The 21,043-nt window shown below is 41.7% G+C and overlaps 1 protein-coding gene across 1 annotated transcript in view; it reads left to right on the forward strand.

Annotated features, from left to right (window-relative positions):
• The window catches only part of MIA3 (MIA SH3 domain ER export factor 3), a 29,700-nt gene that overhangs the window by 1,202 nt on the left and 7,455 nt on the right, over positions 1 to 21,043 (forward strand). The window contains 14 exon segments of the mRNA XM_038133503.1: positions 379 to 512; positions 5,503 to 5,589; positions 7,216 to 10,156; positions 11,906 to 12,190; positions 13,814 to 13,881; positions 13,884 to 14,066; positions 15,044 to 15,175; positions 16,409 to 16,430; positions 18,436 to 18,524; positions 18,675 to 18,752; positions 18,848 to 18,958; positions 19,747 to 19,818; positions 20,025 to 20,129; positions 20,921 to 21,043. Of these exon segments, the coding sequence (XP_037989431.1) occupies positions 379 to 512; positions 5,503 to 5,589; positions 7,216 to 10,156; positions 11,906 to 12,190; positions 13,814 to 13,881; positions 13,884 to 14,066; positions 15,044 to 15,175; positions 16,409 to 16,430; positions 18,436 to 18,524; positions 18,675 to 18,752; positions 18,848 to 18,958; positions 19,747 to 19,818; positions 20,025 to 20,129; positions 20,921 to 21,043 (4,430 nt within the window).

A 21,043-nucleotide genomic window follows, 5' to 3' on the forward strand; every position in this document is an offset into this window, starting at 1 on the left:
GATTTAACATTAATAATCAGCTTCATAGCTCACCCCTGAAGCGTAGTTCTCCAGTGCTTTGTCAAACCCTTGTCTTACCTAGAATGCTTGCTTTGCTTTTTTAGCTATAACTTGCCTTTTTTTTTTGGTTATAACTTAGCTTGTTTGTTTGTGTTAATTATAGCTAAAGATTTCTTAGTTATACTTCCAATTTAGTTATATTTTTATTAATTTATTAATTTATTAGTTATACTTTCAATTTACTTTCTTATCTCTTGACCCAGTCTAGAAAATAGCAAAGTGGTGCATGCGAGGTCTTGTTTGCTGCCAATTAGAAAAGACACTTTTCATGTAAATTATTTTTTAAGTCATACTCCTCTTTTTGTTTTCTTTGGACAGTGTTAATGTGCCGAGGGAAGGCCATGCGGGATTTTAAAGGTCCGGATTGTCGCTTTGTAAATTTTAAGAAGGGAGAAGCGGTGTATGTGTATTATAAACTAATAGGAGAATCCACTGAGCTTTGGGCTGGAAGCGTAAGTACTGTGTAGAGCATTTCTTCTGTTTGTTCTTCTTGGTAATCTGTTTTAATTCCTTTTGCCTTGTAAGAGAATGTTTGGAGTTTTGAACATGGCTAAATAACACAGTGAATGCTGGGATGAGGTTTGATCAAACCTGAGTGCTGTGAAAAATGGGGAACTCTAATGTGTCTAAAAACTGTTAGAAAACTGCCTTTGTGTTGAAAACCTCCTCTTGCAGCACTGTCAGTGGTGGTGGCCACAGGGCCACCTGGAAGCTAAGCCTCCCTTACCATTTAGGGAGGCTTAAGCCTGTCCTAGTGTTTTCCCAGGATGTGGTCTCATCCTGCACTCTGTAATCCTGCTAAAAATCACTGCATGTGCATGTTTTAATTGTGCTTCTCATCCTAATATTCATTTGCCTTCTTCACCTTTTTATCTAAGCTGCATGCAGAGTTGGAGGAAAAATAAGTAGTAAAACTAGAAAGGATTAGGGTAAATTTGATTTCTAAAAGGTCTGTCTCTCTTAGCTCTGCTGTAGCTTGCAAGTAGTGGCCTTGTCTGAGTCAGCGTCCTTGGACAATCTGAGAGGCTTCTGCTAATGGAGAAGGAACATCCCCATACTTGCAGTTACTTTATAGAAAGCTTCTCTCGACTTTCATAGGCACCTTATTTGCCTGGCAGAGGCAGAACTGAGATTCTGTGGAGGAGGAGCAGTTTCTCTGAGCTTCCCTTGAAAATGTTGGCAATCCAGAGGTTGCTTAGACCTAGTCCCTGTTGTTTCCTCCCGATGTTCCCCTATGTCCTTTTTAGTGTCTAAATTGTTTACTTCAACCTCTTTTCTTACTCTAGTTTTCTACAAAGGATAAACAGTTTTGACAGTGGTCTCGAGTGCTTGAAACCACACGTGGGTGTTTACTGTGGGGCCAGTGGTTTAGTGGAAATCCGGATGCATCACTTTCTGTAACCACTTTAGGCTGGGGGTGGACAGCCAAGCTCTCAGTAGGAGCTGAATCCAATTAGAACGATACAGAAGTGAACAGAAAAACTGCAGCATGTGGTTAAAGAACAGTTAATAATTCTATCGTGCTGGTAATTCCCTTCTGACATGTACTGTACCATAAATAATCTGGGTAATTAGTTGGTACAGGTTTCCAGGGCTGCCAGTTCTCGAGATGCAGAGTGGCAACATGGGGCCAATTTTGCATCCTCTAACAAGGTATAGTGTAGGCTGCAAGATCAGACAGCAGGCTAAGGTAATTGCTGAGTTAATAGTCAGTTTAATTATTCACTGATAGGCAGCTCATGCAATAATTAGGTGTGTCTCCAAGTTAAAAGGATGTTTGCTTTGAGTTTAAAATAAAAGCTGCAGTTGGCAGGTTGGAAAGAATTGCCAAGCTCCATTTCATTTGTTGTCATTTTTCAACTGTGTTACATGATTTTCAGTGCTCCTTTTAGGGCAGTGCTGCCAGACTGATTCCTTTTGGTTGGTGGCTAAAACCTTTATTTCTTTTGTCTCATTTGGATTGACTGTATTAATCATAATGCTGCTGCATTAGTCATAACACTGCAATAACCAGCTTGGAACCACTGCAGCAGGGTCAGAGTTGCCTGCCTTTGCATTTTGAGTAGGGTACTGGCACGGCTTCCCCTGTCCCTGACTCACAGATAGCTCTGGGGTCTCTCCTGTATCGTGACTTCCTGCGTCACATTTGGCTGGGCAGCCTGATTTCTCATGCCTGGTTTGGGTGGGCAGCTTGATTTATGCAGGCCAGCCATGCCTGCTGTGTGAAGTCTTGGAGCCAGGGGGAAGCTGCTGCTTGCTCATTAAAACCAGGCTACCCAGTGAGGTCTGCCATCAAAAGAATTCCAATGCCATGGAAGGCATGCTACCTTCTGCCATGGCCCTTTTGGGATCTCGTTGCGTGACTTCATGTGGGCTTTGTGTGTATTATTTGATCCCATACGTGTACCCTGCTGCCTTTTTCCATTCCCCAAAGTTTTTTTTTTGGGGGAGAGGATTTATTAGGGCAGAATAGAAGCTATGAAATCAAGGGCTAACTGGAGTTCTGATTGTCAGATGTGAGCAGAGGTCAGGGCAATGTGAGTATGAGAAGCTTCAACTAATGCAACCTGGGACTTAATTCAAACAAGTTGTAAATACAGATTCTAATTACGAAATCAATTTGAAGGAGCCATGAGAAATACAACAGTATTTCTGACCTGAAGGGAGATGATCTGATAAGAAAAGGAGCCTTTCACCAAGGCTGAAAAATCTATAGCATTTAGGAGTGGGCTTTATTTGCATTTGCTTTTCTATTTCACTCCACCCTTTTCAAGCCATTGTTGATTTTTTTCCCCTGTGCTAGCAAACATGTTGTATTTTGACAAAATAGCTCCTTTATTTTGTGATGCCAGTTTTGAATACTAAATTGCTTACAGAGCACACACTATGTTCACTGGGTATTTTGCATTTGAAAAAATTCTGGAACGCAGCTGTAATATGTATTCTATGCATTATATGGGCTGTAGTTTTTAGCAGAGCTCTCTAAACCTCAATAGTAAAGCAATGCCAAATGCTTGGAAAATACTCTATGACCATTATTTAATAGTCATTTTATGTTATGAATTTCATTCATAAATCAGTTGCAGGAAAATGCTTGATTTTTTCCCCCAAAGCCAAAAGATAGAGCATATCAGGTGCTCTTGTTGTCCTCTGCACAGTGTTCTGCTGTAAATCAGTCTCCTCTTCAGTATCAATCTTGTGTTGCTGACACCATCAAGTTGTTGTATAGACTCCTGTGCATTTTTTTTTCCTGTATTCTGCCCTCACTTTAGCAGGGTCCGAAACTCCAGAAGTGCTTTAGATCATTCCAAGTAAAACCTGCTGCTTTTTCACAAAACATTTTTTCAATAACTTTAAGGTTGTTATTTTATCTTATGGCAAAGGGATGAACTTAATACCTTTGATTCAAGGTTGAAAAAACCATTTCTGGCCTCATATTACAAGAAATGGACTTAACTGCAGATTGTGGCTTCTTTGTGGTGTTGTTTTTTGTTTTGTTTTTGTTTGTTTTCAAACCTTGTACATAGGTTAGTAGAAAAGAAGACAGGATGGATAAAATTAAGTAAAACAGGAAGACAGTATTTCTGGAGAACTCAGAGGGTCAGGGCAATACTGTTTTTTCTTAACCCTGCCAATGCTCAGCAGGTGCAAAACAGCTTTCTTTGCCCTGTGTTCTGAAGTTTTAGTTACCTGTGATGCCTGTGCTTTAGGGATGTGGGCTTTAAGATTAAAAAGATTGGAACATCATCTTCCCCAGCTGTCTGGTTTCTGATAGATGATGTGAGACTGTCTCTTCTTGGTCAGTGAATCTGCAGCAGCTGCCTGTGACATGTGGGCACCAGGGAGGCCAGATATGCTGTACACACAGCCACGTGTTTTGTGCATGCACAACTTTTTAGCTGGGAAGAGAGTTGATATTTCTCCCTTAAACACTTGGCATTGATCGTGCCTTTCCTCTGTCATGTCTGTAGAGAATGAATGTTTCCTTTATTTGCACAATGTGGCATTTTTTTCCCCTTACAAGAGAGGACTTGCAAGGAGAGAAGCTCTAAATAATTTTCCCATTCCCATTGGTAATTCGCAGTAATAATCATGCATACATGATCTGTTTTCAGTAAGGGAGCAATATGTGTTTACAAAAGGTGGGGAGGGAACACTGTGGGGCTTCTTAATACATGTATAACTAACTTCAGAGATATCAACTATGGAAGGTAAGATCTGAATAAGAAGTAGTTTAAAAAGGAAGTCCTGTAATGTATCAGTTTGTACTTAGCTTGCATATCCAAACAAACACCTCCAAAAATTATTAGGATATATTATTTACTAGATACTAATTTCTTCTTTTTAAATTTTTTTTATACCATTGTAAATCCAGAAAGATTCAGGTGAGGTTAACCTGTTTCAGTGCTATCAGTGTAACAATATATCTGTGTATCCCTAATATCCCATGCCAAGTTTCTTTTTTAGTTTGAACTTTATCTGAGTGTTCTCCCCACACAAACTCTTCAAGAAAATTGGCAATTGTCATCTTTCTCCTGTAACAAATGATTGAGGAAATTACCAACTTTATTTTTTCCCCCCAGATATTTTGGTTGTCTAGGAACTTTGTACCTTTCTAGGTGTTTCCACTAGACTCTAGTTACCGCAATTATCTAATCGGTGTAGTGATTGCATGCTATTAATATTGGCTTCTTGACAGCTGTTCTCAGAACTCTTAAGTGTGAGCATTACTCTGTGTAGATCATATCTGGTGAGTGATAAGAGAGATTCTTGTCTTCCACTGTTTGCCTTACCTTGCCTTAGCACATTGAAAATCACCATTCTGTGTCTGATTTTTTGCTTGTGTCAGGCACTGAAGAGAAACAATGCATTCGCGGGGGGGGGGGGTATATTTTCTACACAGGTTTTTAAATTATTAAGTCTGCATTTTAAAATGATGCAATTGTGCATTTCCCTACAATCTGCTTCAAGAATTTTTTTTCTATAAGTTACAAGGTGAGCATATTTTGGGCTATGTTATTGTGTGTGGATGTAAATCTTATTAGTCAAAGATCCTCTTCTGCTTGCTACTTGAGAAAATCCTTGAGGTGTGTGTGGTGCCTCTGGTGCCCCACAATAGGAGTTAAAGCAATTGAGTCAGAAGGCCTGGGATTTATTCCCAACTCTCCTAATAATTTGTTATAAGTCAGGCTTTAAAACATAAAGAGTAAAACTTAAACCAATTTCACAAGGCTGTTGTAAAATGTAAAACCTCAGTGAAAACTGGCATAAACAAAGCATCACTGGTCTTTTTATTCACTGTGTTAAACTTCATTTAGAATACTTGAGAGTCAGTTCAACATATTTGCTACTGGTGTCTGCAATTTTTTACATAGTCATGTCATTTCTAAACCTTCTTTACTGTTTTTCATTCATTTTTTTTGTTTGTTTGTTTTTTTGCAGGTTGGAAGTGATTTTGGATATTTTCCAAAGGATTTACTTGAAATAAATCATAACTATTACAATGAGGAGCTAGAATTACCAACGGATGTAAGTCTTACTTGTTCTGTTTTCTTTCTTCAGTTGGGGTTTTACTGTTTCTTACCTTGGCATTCAGTAAAATTCCCAAGCAAGAAATTGGGAATACTAGTGAATTTTAGAAACTTTTTGTTAGTAAGCACCTACATACTTGCAGAGGTGCACATGTATGTACGGGGCCAGGAGGTGGAATGTTTGTACAGCTCTGTATGTGGATGGGTGTGAAAGCATCAGCCCAAAATGAGGGCATTGACCTTTATTTTCTCAAATGTTACGGTTTTCTTCTAAAGAAATCTGTTTGGATTGAACTCTATATGTCCTGCTAGCTGGCTTGTGCATAGGCCTTCTGGTGTGTAATCATAATAGCTTCTTTTCCCAAAACTTTAAAGTTTAAAACTTTCCAAGTTTAAAGTACTGTCAGAAGCAAACAAAACTGGGTACACTCAGCCCTTTGACTCTAGAGTTGGTCGTGCAGCCGTTTCACACATGACTGGCTTTCATGCACTAATGGCAGCAACTCCAGAGTTGTGTCAGTAAAGCCTTTTTCAGGCTGTAGCCTTAGACGTGCTTGCAGCACAGAAAGCCAAGCAAATCCTGGGCTGCATCCAAGGCAGCACGGCCAGCAGGCCAAGGGAGGGTATTCTGCCCCTCTGCTCTGCCCTGGTGAGACCCCACCTGCAGTGCTGCATCCAGCTCTGGGGTCCCCAGCACAGGAAGGACATCAGCCTCTTGGAATGAGTCCAGAGGAAGTCACCAAGGTGATTTGAAGGATAGAGCATCTTTCCTGTGAGGAAAGGCTGAGAGATGTGGGATTGTTTAGCCTAGAAAAGAGAAGGCTCCAGAGAGACCTAATTGCAGCCTTCTGGTACCTGAAGGGAGCCTACAAGAAAGATGGAGGGGGACTTTTTATAAGAGCATGTAGTGACAGGACAAGGGAGAATGGCTTCAAACTGAAAGAGAGCAGGTTTAGATTAGATATTAGGAAGAAATTCTTTGGAGGTACTGAAAGAAGTTGCCCAGAGAAGCTGTGGATGCCCCATCCCTGGAAGTGTTCACAGGCAGGATGGATGGGGCTCTGAGCTACCTGGTCTAGTGGAAGGTGTCCCTGCCCATGGCAGGGGGTTGGACCACCTTGATGACCTTTAAACCCCTTTCAACCCAAGGCCATTCTATTGTTCTATGAAATTGTGTCTCACACTGCTTCTATTTATTTTTTAGAAGCTGCATACAAGGAGCTCCTGCTTGGAGGACTTGGTCCTTTAAGGGGGCACCAGTTAACAGAGGTTGTGACACACAAGCTTAGCAATATTTGTTTTCTTCTGTTCACTGGCATTCAGCAATAGACTTGTTCTTCATTCAGTACCTATGGTGATGAGTGTAGTGTAATACTGCCACCTCCATTGCTGCCTTACACTTTGTTCCTGCAAAACCTCTTTATTTAGTTTTTTATGAGTCCTTGGGCAAAACCTCCACTGATTTCAAAGAGAGCTTTGGTTAAGGACTCAAGGGGTTAATTCTATGCAATTAATATAATTTACTTTGCTGCTGCATCTCTCTTTAAGTAGGCAAATATTTTTTGTCTCATCATTGCTATAAAGAAAATAATATTTTTTGACTGCATGTTGTTTTTCATTTCAGGAAACAGACTTTGTTTGCTTTGATGGAGGAAGGGATGACTTTGATAATTATAATGTGGATGAACTTCTGAAGTCATTGCAAGAGACAATAGCAAGTGAAGGGGAAACTGAATCGAGTGATCCTGGGACAAAACCAGCTGAAGGAATTGAGAAGGATAAGGAGGCTGAACAGACTGATAGAGGAAAGTCTCTTGGTGCTTTGGAGACAGACAATCTTGAGCAAAGCACTGAAGAAGAAAAAGAAAACCTTGTCTTCACTAACAAAGTTGACAATTCTCTTGCAGAAGGAACTGAAAATACTGGGGGACACTCCAGTGTCAACAGTCACAAAGAAAACTCTCAGGGAGATCAAATTGCACATGAGCACTTGAAAGGAATGCTACATGGAAAATTAAAAGGTCTAGAAAGTGAAAATACCAAAAACACTAGTATTCCTCAGGGTGAAACCAGCCAAATTGACCAAGAGAATGAAGTCAATGCCTATACACTTTTAAACAGAGAGCTCTCTGTGAACTTAAAAACAAAATTTGGCTCAACTGCTGATGCTGTTGTATCAGATGATGAAGTAACTCGCCTTGTTACATCACTGGAAGATGATTTAAATGAAGATTTGAGCATTAATCCTCACAATGAAGAGGAGAAGCCAGAGTTTGCAGATCAGTCTGCAGAAATCCCTTTGCTGTCTTTTATGGCAGAGGATGAAATTACATCCCCTGTGGATTTAGAAGATGATGGCAATGATGACATCAAGTCACAAAATCACAAACCTGATGAAGATGCAAAGGGTTCTACAAAGCTAAATAACCAAAGAGACAATGGGGAAGAATGCAATTCAGATGCATTAATTCTTAAGGATGCCTTCAGTAAGAGCAGGAACTCGCGTGACAGTGTAAGTGTAGACAGGTCTGAATCTAAACAAACAGAAGAGAAACAGGAGGAGGTGGTGCTAATTAGTAAAAGAGAAGCACCAGCAACAACTCAGCCTGAGGATCTCTCCAGAGAACTCCTTGGAAATGAACGTGTGGGTATCGGTGATCTGGGTTCAAAAGAAAAAGCCAACAACACTGAACAGTTGGAAGAGCAGCTCACTGATGGAACGGAGTCGCATTCTGCAGCACTGAAAGGTATAACTGTGCCTGATCCTCATGTTTTGCCTAGTCCAGGCAGTGCTCTGGAGTCTAAATCATTTCTTAAAAACAAGGAAGATGCTTCAGAACCATCTGATGATGATATCAACAAAAGCTCTGAAGGAGTTCTACTTGCTCCAATAGAGAAAAGTGAGAAACAGTTTGAGGACAATACCTTGGAGGAGTCCTTGGAAAGTGATTTAAAGTACAAAAGACCATGGGAGAAAACAACGGAGAAGGGAGAAGCTGAGAACAAGCCTCCAGTTGATGTTCCAGCCAAACCAGTGGAAGAAGTCAAAAATGCATCTCAAGATGACCTAGGAGATATTGACCTCTCGAGACAGAAAGTGGAGCATGGAATGTCTGTTGTGGAAAAAGAACTTCTCAAACATGAGGAAGATTTAAAACAAGCAGGGAAAATTGATCATGAAAATAAAAATCCCGCCTCTTCTAACAAAGAACTGGAAATAAAAAAGAGAAACCTGAAAGAAACCCCTGCAGAGGAAGGAGACTCAAGCTATAGTGGAACTGTTGAGCAACCTAGGCCGTGGGAAAATGAGATTGAGTATTCAGAGGCAGATATGAATGAAAAACTTTCAAGAAATCCTGGCAAGATGCTAGTGTTTAAAGAAAGCACTGAGAAAAGTTCCCCTGAAGAAAAATCAAAAAGCACCATGCAGAACACTAATACAGATAATCTCACTCGTCAAGGAACTGTTCATTCTGAGGATGCAGGATCAGACAGACATCTTGGCAAAGATTTGGCTAAAGAAACAACACAAAGAGCCGAATTGCAATCTGAAGAGCCAGATGCTGAAGATGACTCTGACCTGAAACAAGCGGATGATGAGCTACTGGAAGATGAGAATGCAGCAAGTGCAAAGTTGTCACAAGCAAGGGCTGCAAATGCCCAGGGTAATACACTAGGTGGTGAAAATACAAATCCTAAATTAGAAGGACTTAGTGAAGCTGTTTCAGGAACCCCAAATCCTACTTACAAAACAAGAGAGAAAACAAACTCATTCCCTAAGGAGGATAAAACAATCAGCATGCAAAATGCAAGCAAGATTGGGAACAAAGAAGTTGACGTATCGGTGAGAAAAGATGCTAAATTGGATGAGATGCAACATGTCATGGAAGCTGATGAAGAGTCTTCTGAACCTGAGGAACCATCAGCTGTGGAAGAACATAATTTCCAATCTCCTCACACAGAAGACAGCAATGACTTTGACCAAAGGAAAGATCGTCTCCCAGAGGGCATGTCACAGAAAGACTCAAAAGAGGTGCAAAATTTAGAGCAAACAAGAAATGACCACCAGCAATCTGCATATGTCCCCTGCCCTGCAGACAGCTCAGAAGCCACCAGTGACATGGTAACAGACTTCAGTGAATCCGTGAAGCAGCTGTCAATAATGAGAGAGTTCCTGGATGAAAAGCGCGTGATAAGCCTACAGAAGTACCTTGGGCTCCAACACGTAGTTAGGGTTGAAGCCATGTTCCACGACATGAAGGTGGAGATGGAGCTTGCTCGGAAGGCAAGCCAGAATAACGAAGATATAGAGAAAGCTCTGGATGAGATACTGGAGTTTTCAGAATCGAGCATTATGGATGTTGTAGGAAAAGTTCTGGATTCCAGGGTGGCAGAAAATAAGGAGGAGGTGGTGAAGGAGATGGATTTGTATGATGAGGAGAGTGCACTGATGGATGATATTCAAGAGTTAATATATTCATTAAGAAGTAAATATTCATCTGCTGGTGAGAGTGTCCCACTTGCTTCTCCTCCAGAACAGGAAGATGACCAGCTGCACATTCAAGGTAGGATGTTAAACCAATTAATAAATAGATTAAATGGAAGTAAAACCCTGTCCCAAGTAACACTAACAGAGAGAAGGTTTAGGAAGAGGGTGAGTGAGTAGAATCTAAAGAGGTCTTGTGCAGTAACCTGGGATTTTGCTTATTTTTAATGCATATTTTCAGCATTGTGATGACAGTGGCTCAGGAGCAAATCCTAAGGGAAGATACTGAGTTAAGCACCTGTTCTTATGGACCAAGTTCTGTGTAAGATAAGTGAGATCCATGCATGGATATGGTAATAAGGAGCCACTCAGGACAAGTCTGTACCTCCTTAAGAAACAGGGATTCACATATACTAATCTGCAGAATTTTCTGGAGGGCTTTTTTTCCCCTGAACTAATTATCACCTGATTATGAGAGATCTTGTGATTAATGCAAAGTTCAGGTACTAAACCAGGCACCTAAAGTCTCGGATGTCCTTATAATCATATTTTTGCCCACATTCATGAAAGAGTGCATAAGTAGCAATACCAAACAAACAGATCTTTTGATTGGGCAAGAACCAGAGGTAGAGTCTTTTGCGAACTTACTGGGTTTTCTGTTAGTGTGCAAGATGTTAAAATACACTTTTAGCCAAGCTCCTCTTACAGTAACACATGTTAAGTATGCAATTTTTGATAAGGTCACAAATGATGCAAATATTTCACCTTGCAATGTTTCACTGCAGGTAGTGGTTGATATCTTGCATGAATTTCATACAGACATTTAATTAGATGAAATTACTGAAAGCTGATTGAGAATATGGAAGCAATACACAAGCTGAAATATTTAAAAAGTGTCAAGAAAGCTTGGTTACATTGTTATAAATAAGAAGCTTGACTAGGCCAATATTCAAGCAGCAATCAATTTATTAATTAATGTGGTAAAGTATGAGCAAAACAGCACTGGGTACAGTGGGGGAAGTTTTCCCTCCAACTGCATACCGATGGTTGAGGCTTACAGGTATTTATAGGGGTACTCATAAGCTTTCTCAGAAGTTTCTATTCCAAATTTTCACATCACAATTTTATACACTATTGTGAGTTAGTTTTTCTCAGGATGTACCCCCAAAAGGAGTATTCCCAGATGGTGGGGTCCGACTTCCGAAAGAAGAAAGGTCTCCCAGCTGGTGCGGTCCAGACTCCAGATGTGGGTCCACCTTTTAATTGCAAAGACTATAAAGCTCATAACAGTGATGTCCAGCTTCCCTTGGTCAAAGCTATCAATCCTTGAGTTGATGTTCATCTTCCTTTCTCAAGCTGCTTTTTACTGTTTTGCTAAGGTGTTGACATAAGCATGTTTCCTTTTTATATATTCTAAAGCTATAGTTTCAAAGCTCCTTACTACAAGCAGTATTCTAAATTTATACTTCAAAAGGTTATTATTGCAAAGCTGTTCAATGCTTAGCTACGTGCAAAAAAGTTCTTGTCAAATAGCAACATCCTTAAAGCTTTAATTCAGATGCTATAATGGTTAATTGCAAACAAAAGATAGGTTCAAAGGCCTTCTTCCATGCTTTACTCCCTCAGTTATTTATTAGAATTTGTCTTTTAACTGTCCCATGATCAGTTTCCACACATATCACAATCACAAATACGCACGTTGCTTTTATGTACCTGACACGAAACACAACTTTGTATTTCACAACATGCAGCATTTCACTGAAGGTAGTTGTGAGTAAATAATACACATTAGCTCAGTGCTTAATTCATATCTCCTTGTCTGTCACAGACATTGCAAAAGAGGCTGAATATGACAGTGTTTCCACCAGAAATCCGAATACCATTGATAAGGGCAATCAGGAATTTCAGCAGCTCATTGAAGATAAGAGGCCAGAGCAGCCTATTGAGGAGGAGAAGAGGGCTGTCAGTGTTCCACCTGAGCACGAAGAGGCTAACTTCTCAGATAATGGAGAAGCTGAAGAAGGGTATGACAGTGAAAGAGGATCACTCCTGGAAGATACTTCCTTTGGGTCAATTAATTTAGAAGAGAGTGCCAGTGAACACATTGCTCAAGGTAACTATTTGTAATTGGCCTGTTTTGTTCTTTTACTCTTGAAGACGTGCATGGTTTAAAGGATTTTTAGGCAAATAGCAGGAGTTTTCATTGATACTTTCATTTTATGTTACTGTAATCCTCATGGCTTTCCCTGATTGTTGACCTTCCCTCTAGTGGCAGTGCTGTATTGCTAATTTAGCACAGCAGTTTTTCCACTGTGGTTTTGCAATGTAGGAAAAAGGAAAGTGCTCTTGTGAGTGTCCGAGTTAGAGCTCTTTGGACTGTGTCTCAGGATGACTGACTTGTGGACTGTGTCTCAGGATGGTAGTGGAGAAAGAGCAGAAATCCCTGGAAGCACACCATCAGCCCAGGTTTCATCCTCTTTGCAGGGATTGACAGCCTAAAGGTCACTTTCTATAGACAGGACAGCCTACAGAATTGTGTGCCCTCTTTTTTAGCCCATGTATCTGGGCCATATTACTTTCCAGGAAAGGTGATGTGTAGCTTCCCCCTCAGGCAGCTCAATAATTTCTCTGTGTGTTGGTGTAGGAGAAATGTTTGGCTCCCTCTGACTGAGACCTTATCCCTCTGGAGCTAGAGTGCTGTCTCATCATTATGCCAAGGAGGGATCCTGTTACTGTCATCTTTCCTGGCACTGTTTTGGTATGAAACAATCTTTGACTGTATTCTCAGTGCTACTCTCAGTTTGCTGTTCTGCCTTCATTTCTGATTATGCTTAATAAGTCTCTCTCCACTTAGCACTTAGGAAAAATCCAGGCACATCTTTGTTAGCTTTTGTACATTGCTGAGGTGCTGTACCATCTCCAGGGCCAAGCACTTTTGAGCAGCTTCTAAGTTCTGAAGGAAGCTCTAGGTTGAATGCCAAGAAAATTAAGGAATTTTAAATGGCTAGTGGGTAACTTGCTGGTTAAGCAGTTAGATGTTCAGCTGTATTTTAGACAATTTTCCATTTTTCCTTAAATATGGTTAAATGATGCTTGGCAGGAATTCTAAGGAGGGCTTCTAGAAGTGTTGGGAAGTAACAAGGTGGACAATGGTAGAATGGCTGGTGACAGCTGCTATTCTGCAGCGTGACAACAGACTGGGCAGGTGGCTGTGGAATCTGCTGGCCCAGACGTGTGGCAAAAGAAGGAGCAAGAGGAGAGGGCAGTATTCAGGCCAGGGCAGAGTTGAAGATGGTTTAAAGCTTTTGCCATACTTAGAGAGTACTTCAGAGTTCAGGAATGTTTGACATGGTGTCCTTCTTGGGGATGTCCTGTGCAGGGCCAGGAGTTGAACTTGACAGTCCTTGTGGGTCCCTTCCAACTTAAAATATTCTGTGGTTCTGTGAACACTGCTGGGAGCTTATTGGAAGGAATTGAAGAGTGTGTGCTGCTCTGATTCACGGCTAGAGGAGCTGGGTGTGCTCTGAGGCAGGCTTGGCACCGTGCCACCGCACAGCCGTGTCCCGTCCTGCAGCACCCCTCCTAACGCCGCCTGTGGAATATCAGCGCACCTGCCAAGGGCTCGGTGCCTCTTTCCCCAGTACCCCGGCGCACCAGGGGCCGTCCTCCAGCGCGGTGGCCGAGGCGCCTCCCGTGTGGCCCTGTGAGGTGACGCCGTTCCCCTCTCGCCCTGCAGGTGCCGATGCGGGCGCCGCCTGGCGGGGGGCCTTGGGCGATGCGCGGGAGCTGCTGCGGCGGGTGAGTGGCGGCGGCGCGCTCCGTGTGACGCGGGGAGGCCGCGAGGGGCGGTGCGCGGCGGGCGGACCCTGAGGGAGGGAGGAAAGGAGGGAGGGCTGACGTGTGCCTTGAGCTCCCGGGCCGCCATGGATCCCGCGGGCGGCAGCGGGTGGCCGGTGGAGGAGCCCTCCGGGCGGCGGAGGCTGTTGCAGGTGAGGGCAGGGAAACGGCGGAGGGCGGACGGACGGGCGGGCCGGCCGTAAGGAGCGGCGGAGGTGTTTCGGCGGCCCGACCCGGGCGGTAACACATTTCTCCCTAGCGAGGCGGGTCCCTGTCGCGGTCATCCCGGCGTACCCCGCCGTGAGGGGGCTGGCGTTCCGCGCCCTCGGCCCGTAGTGTGGGGCAATCCCGTGGGAGCGGAGGCGGCCGCTGGCGTCAGGGATCGTTGCCGGCCTCCCCGGATGGCTGGGAGAGTTCGCCCCCCCGCCGGGCTCTGCAGGGGCAGGTGTGCGTTCTCCTTTATGTCCCCCCCCCTCTGCCGGCTGTGGAGAAGGTAGGGAGAGAGAGGATAAGTAGGAGGAAAGGAAGGGAGAAGGCAGCGGCTTCCGTGTGTCTCGCAGTTTGTTACCTGAGCGCTATGCCATGTCACTATGAGCCCCTTAACCTGTACCAAGCATTCGCACCTTCCTCAGCTGCTCTCTGACCTCCAGGTAGAGGAGGAGACTCACGGCATATGACCCTCTGACAGGGGCAGCAGCTGGGAGAAGATCTGAGCCATTTGCACTGGATTAGTACAGACATCCAGATGTAAAACTGTTTGGGTTTTTTGTTTTTTCTGTATTTTTCCATCCTTACAGCTTTTTTTTTGGAAACAGGTCAAATAACTACCAGTGCTATGTAACGCAAATTGAGCACATCAGTGTGTGCTCATTTTGGTGTGGCTCTTCTTTGCCAGCAGACTACCGCTGTCAGGTGTCCTCCTGGTACTCGAGAGTTTTGCACTGAAATATGAGCACCAGGCTGCTCTGTGGTTTTCTTCATTTTTGGTTTTCAGTTTGAAGAAAAATTGCAAGAAACCTCCAGATGGTTCTCTGGGTTTATGAGGGGAATAAAGGCACCTGTCAGACTGCTTGTTTTACCCCCCTATATAATGAAAACACTCATAGCTGTCACTGCTGTCGGTTTGCAGTTGGTTGCCACGCTGCCTGAGGAAATGCGTCCTGGGCCTGATTTCCATGGACTTCCATGGGAGCCCGTTATTATAACTGCCTTAGTGGGAATTGTCACACTTGCTATAATTTTCTGGAGAACCTGCCTTTCAGTGAGTATATTTCATGCTTGCAAGCCTGCTGATGTTTCACCAGCTGAATGGTCCTTTGTATGGTTAAACTGTTTCAGCATTACTGAAGTCAAAGCAATAGGTAGTTTTCTGTGTTTTTACTTTTTCTGTTTATAGCGTTAATGGGAGCTAAATGCTGGGCTGAATAGATAAAGTAAGTTGCAGTACTAAGAAGCATTTTCTATAAGCTGGTAATTGAAGATGGCTTAGTAAGAGGTAATTTTGAAAGCAACATAGAGTATGATGTAAATAAAGAACGCTGAAGAAAGGGTCAGCATATCTTTGAAATGAGAAGCCTTTCATGTGCTTAAAGGTGTTGCTGGCTATATCCAAAACAAACAGTTAATCCTCCCCACTTCATGTTGTCCAGCTGCCTGCAGGTACTGCATTTAGAAAGTTAAAAACATGGTATTAATTCTCATTGGAGAGCCTCTTCCATTTTTCCTCATTCCTACATGGATAAGTTTCTGTGCAACAAAGTCTATGACCATTTCTCAACTATAGCAGTGCTTTTCCTTCTGAGCTGAGAGATGAGAATCAAATAGGCAAATTTATTTTACAACTGTCCAGTTTAGTCATGATATATTCTAGAAATTTGTGGAATGCTTCATATTTGCCTGACAAAAATTAACTAAAACTACATCTTTCCTGTAACAATATTGATAGATTTTTTTCCCTTGCTTAGTTTTGGTATTGAGACCACTGGATCAGTTTCAAATGCAAAAACCAGTGTTAATAGAACAGCATAAAAAAGCTTCTGAAAGTCATCTTTTATGGGGTTAATTTCAAAACAAGCACCTGTCACGTAAACATATTGCTTTAGAGGGTACAGAGCTGGGATGCAAGGGGTTTTGTTTTGTGTTTGCAAGGGTTTTTTTTCCTGCTTGGCAGTTTGTGGCTGTGGTTTGACACAAAAGGGCTTAATTTTCTGTGCAAATTAGCTGTGGGCAGTTACCGAGGTCCCTTTAGTGAGTGAGTTAACAGACCTTTACTAAGGTTCTGGGGCAGGGCTTTAGCCTGGGAGCTTTTATTAGAAAGCAGCTTAAGCTCGTTTGTAGTGTTACTCAACACTCATTGGCAGTGATAGATGTGTTTTCCATATGCTGCTTTAACCTGCATGGAAGTGGTCACTTTTTTCCATAAGGAATATTAATAACATTTTTCACTTATCACTTTTTATGGCTAATCTTTTTGTTTATTTGTTCTCTTCTGTAGGTAAAGAGTAGAATATATCAAGGTAAGTTTCTCTCTTCAATGTAGCTGATGCTTAGGCATTAGTTTTGAATATTTTTACTGTTTCAGACGACCAAGTACCCATCTTCACTCCCTTTCATGGAGAATGCTCAGTCCAAGGTTACAGTGTAAACTTGGCCAGTAGATGATACATAGTTGAATCTGAAGGTTTAAATTTTGCCTTTTGATAATGCTTTGCTAAGGAGAAACAATGCAACTTGCACCTGTGAAATAAAGGGCAAGGAAAAGCTCCACTTTGCTCAACATAAATGTGAACCACTGGTTCATGGGGCAGAGTTTGTTTTGGTTTTCTGACTAGCAGTGGGTCTGCATTTGCTTGCTGTTTCTCTCAGAAACCAGGAGCTGGTTCCTTTTGTTTTTTGGATTGAGGGGAGCCTGAAACTGGCTGCTGTGCAGCTGCAAAAAGACACTCTCAAATGTAGATCTAAATATGCAGGCATTCCTGTGCCCAGCACATCATTTTTACATGAGTTTTTTCTCTGACTTCAGGTTTATAAAACTAAAGCGTACTGAATAGAAAAAAAAAATTCTAAGTAGGGTGATTGATGGAAATCATAATTGAATAAAAAATGGAAATTGGAAGAATTGTCTTCAGACGAACTCTGTCTCTTCCTCCCTCACATTTTACTTACCAGTCATTTCTCTCTAGTTTCATTTGGGTTATACTGCAGTTTCCTTCTACACAGTTAGCGCACAATTAATGAGCTGAAAAAAGCCCTTCTTAGATCTCTGAGATGATTTCTGTAGAGCGGGAAGAATATTGGTATTGGTAGTGCAGAAATTACTTAGCAGTCTTCCCTAAAAAATCAAGGAACATGGATTTAATTCCACCACCCAGATACTCTTCTCTTTGATGCTGTATAGAAACTACTAAAGATCAGAACAAATAGATATTCTTCAAGCATGACACAGGCCACATTGTTATTAAAAACTTTATCCAAAAGAGAGGAATACTAAGTGAAAAAAATGCTTTAAAACATAGATTACATTTGGAGTCCCAAGGATGAAAATCAATTATCCTCTCTTAATGACAATAGTAAAATTGTGAGGCCAAGCTAATGCAGGGATTGCTGCTTCCCTTAAACTGCTGAGAGCTATCTTGAACCTTGGCAGCCACTTGCCATCTCTCTTTTCCCAGAGTGGGAAAGGCCTGGAATTCACTGTCCGAGAAGCCCTCGTGTGGGAGGGAAAGGAGTAGTAGCAGTTTCCATTGCACTCTGTGAGATGCAGTTGGAACAACCAGTGCTCCTTGTTGTGCTGCAGAGTTTGCTGTGAGGCAAATGGTACTTGAGGTAGTCAGATCCAGATCAAGGTGGCTTAGGACTTGAAAAACAACAACAACAATTGGGTGCTTTTTAAATAACTTGCAATAAAATAATTGAATTATGTGTTAATGATTTTCATTGAATCCTAAGGGTTGGTTGGTGGCTTGTTTAGGGTGAAAAGCAAATGCATGCCTGAAGGCTGCTGCTTGGTCACAGCACTTTTGAGCAGAGCAGCTCCTTAGACCTACTGGTGCTGTCTCCCAGCTGACTGTACTGTTCCAGTAGATCTTTCAGAGCTTTCATCCTCTTACTGTTGCTGATGAAGCATCCAGCTTCAATAGAGCAGAAAGGTGGTTGTTAGGGAAGGTGTAGCATTTCCCTGAGGTCTGAGACTGCTCTGAGATCCTCGCTGTCAACTCTTCCTCTGAACACATCTCAGGTGTGTATAGCCAGCACCTCACTTTGCTCTGGGTTCTGGGAGCAGCTTCTGTGAATTGGATGCAGGAGTTTTTTGCTTTGTGTCAGCTTTACTGTCTTGTTTTCAATTCTAACTTCAAGTGAAAGCTGGAGATGCAGAAAGGGCTGACTGACAAGGATTCAATACTCTCCTGATTCATGTTTTAGTTATTACTTGAAAATGTTCCTTGAAGTGGTAATAATGATAGCTGATTTTTTCCCCAGTGTATGAAGTATAGTTGCTGAAAGCTTTCTTTTTCTTCCTAGTGACTGAAAAACAACTTGCTGAAAAGATTAAAAACCTTCTGGAAGAAAAAACAGAAATATTAGAAAAGTTGTCAGAATATGATCAAAAGGTATTGCTCTAAGTTGTCCTTTGTTTCTTATTTTCTATTATTGCTTTAATTACACAGTCAATGCAACATCTAATATATTTTTATTTTCTATTAGTACTGCATATTATGTTGACCATTTCCTCAGTTCTGTGTGGTTGTTTCTGTGTTTAGATAAAGGAAGCAAAGGAATCTGTGAAAGTGACCCAAGAACAAAAAGACATTCTCTCAAATGAAACTGCAGGGCTTAAGGTAAGAGAAAGTTAACTGTCTCTGTACTGAAAGCAGCAATGCAAATAAAATCAGTTTGCTTTAGGTTGTTCTTTTACACCTTTTTTTTTTTTAAGGACTCTGTAAAAGAATTGGAAGAAGCAAATCAGCAGCTAGATAACAAAGTGAAAAATCTGCAGACCATGCTTGAAACAGAGAGAAAAAAGAATGAGAAGAAACAGAAAAAGGTTAGAACAATTACACTTGTGTCTTACATTGTCATTAGCTTGACATGCCCTAAAAGCTGGTTATGACCTGATGGGTTATACAGAGGTAGAACAAAAAAGGTGACCCACCTAAAAAAAAGAGATTAAATGAAATTTTAGGTTTATCCCAAGATCAAAGGATTAGTCTGTTGATTTATTTTGTTTGGGGTTTTTTGAGGTTTTGGGGTGTTTTTTAAGATCTTGATCGATTTGTGTGGTTATGTGCTTTCACACACAAACAGATGCATTCAAGTCATGGGCTAGTCTGCCTAGCTGGAGCCAGGAAGTTCCTTGGCAATACAAGTGAAGGCTTCAGTTTGGGAAGAAACATTTTCTTGTACTCAGAGCAGCATTTAGTTCTACAGTAAGTCTGAACTGCCCCTTTCTTGTTGCCCAGAGATACTTGTTTTTCTTCATTTTAAAGCCCGATTTTCTGAATCAACAAGCTCTTTGGCCTTTGGCCGTTTTGGTCAAAGGTTGCTGCTAATGATGGCAGTTCCTCTCGTTGTGGACTGCACAGGTGTACAGGGAACTTCCTGGCCATAGACAGGCAGAGTCAGGGGTAGAAGTTGATTCGAATGTGCTGAGTGTTTCTATTCCTTACCTTGTCAATAAGGTAGTGCTATGTTGCTGCCAGCAAATGGATGCTTGAAATGGAAGTTTGTTCATGTTTTGACTTTGCTTTTATGCTTCCAGAAGCCACAGGTTAAATAATTATTTAGGTTGAGTTTTGTGCCAACATAACGCTAAGTCACTGATCTTTTTCTTAGCTCTCTGAAACCCAGAAGTCATTGGAGAAGCTTCAGGAAACTATCACTGTGCATTCTGCAGAGCTTTCAGAGGTAAAGAATTCTTTACACCCCCTCAACAGACACAAGTTTTTGTACCAGGAAAGTTCTTATCTATGGAATAGAAAATGCTGGCTTGGCAGGTTGCAGGTTGTTTGTGCATACGTACCTTTTTCTTTTCCATTTAACCAGTTTTTTTGTAGCTGTTGCCCCACTATAGTTTGACTTTGTCTTCTTGTTCCTTTTTGTTTTGTGTGTAGGTGCAGATAGCCCTTAATGAAGCTAAACTGAGTGAAGAAAAGGTGAAATCTGAGCTTCATCATGTGCAGGAAGAGAATGCTAGATTGAAAAAGAGCAAGGAGCAGGTAAGTTATGCCCAGGCCAGGCAACCCTCTGTTTCAAACAAAATATCTGGCTTTTATTCCTAGTTTTTTTGAGTGTACCTTCAGCATGTCTCTGTTTTCTTAGCATGGCAGAATTCCACGTTTTCTATCACCATGATAAAATTCAAATGTTTTATGCCTGCTTGCACAGGCTGTTTGTGCAGCTGAGCCACATCTCTGGTATGAAGGCTTTGCCAGTTCCCCGATGCAGTTTTTGTCAGCAAAGTCACAGAAAGTCTGTGCTGAGGTGGTAGTCAAGGCATGATGGAGATATTGCCACTTGGGATCCGGGCTCAAGGAGGTAACGGTGAAGAATTGCCAGAAAGTATTTCAGAAAGCAAAGATAATGGGGAAGAGTTTTAGCCCTGGAATGTTAGGACAGTTCTTTTCCAAATGATTGTAAATATCTGTTTTCTTTCTTCATATGTGAAGTATGTGGCTTTTTAAGGAATGTGTTTTGATTACCTCTGGACTGCAATTAATTTCCTCATATTTTGAGGTGTGTGAGCAGTTTGATGTTGGGATGTTAGCTGAGAAAATGTCAAATTTGTAAAGCCACCTAATAATAAACTGCAGAAAGATTCCCAGCATCTAGTTCTGCCAGTGGAACAGCAATGAGCCTGATAACTGAAGTTTACCCTTTATTTGTGATAAAGAGTAAACCCATGGTGATCAGTTATCACCAGAGCTGGTAGTAAAGTAGACTTGAATTACATATGCACCATGCACTAAAAATACAGCAAATAATCATCTTGCCTTGGTGCTTCATACAGCTGCTAAAAGAGGCTGAAGGTTGGAGTGAGAGGCATTCTGAGCTCTGTGAGCAGATTCAACTGTATCAGAAATCTCAGAAGGACATAGAAGAGACACTTGCCTACAAAGAAAATGAAATTGAA

The sequence above is a fragment of the Motacilla alba genome, chromosome 3 (genome assembly GCF_015832195.1).
Source record: "Motacilla alba alba isolate MOTALB_02 chromosome 3, Motacilla_alba_V1.0_pri, whole genome shotgun sequence".
Classification (NCBI taxonomy): Eukaryota; Metazoa; Chordata; class Aves; order Passeriformes; family Motacillidae; genus Motacilla; species Motacilla alba.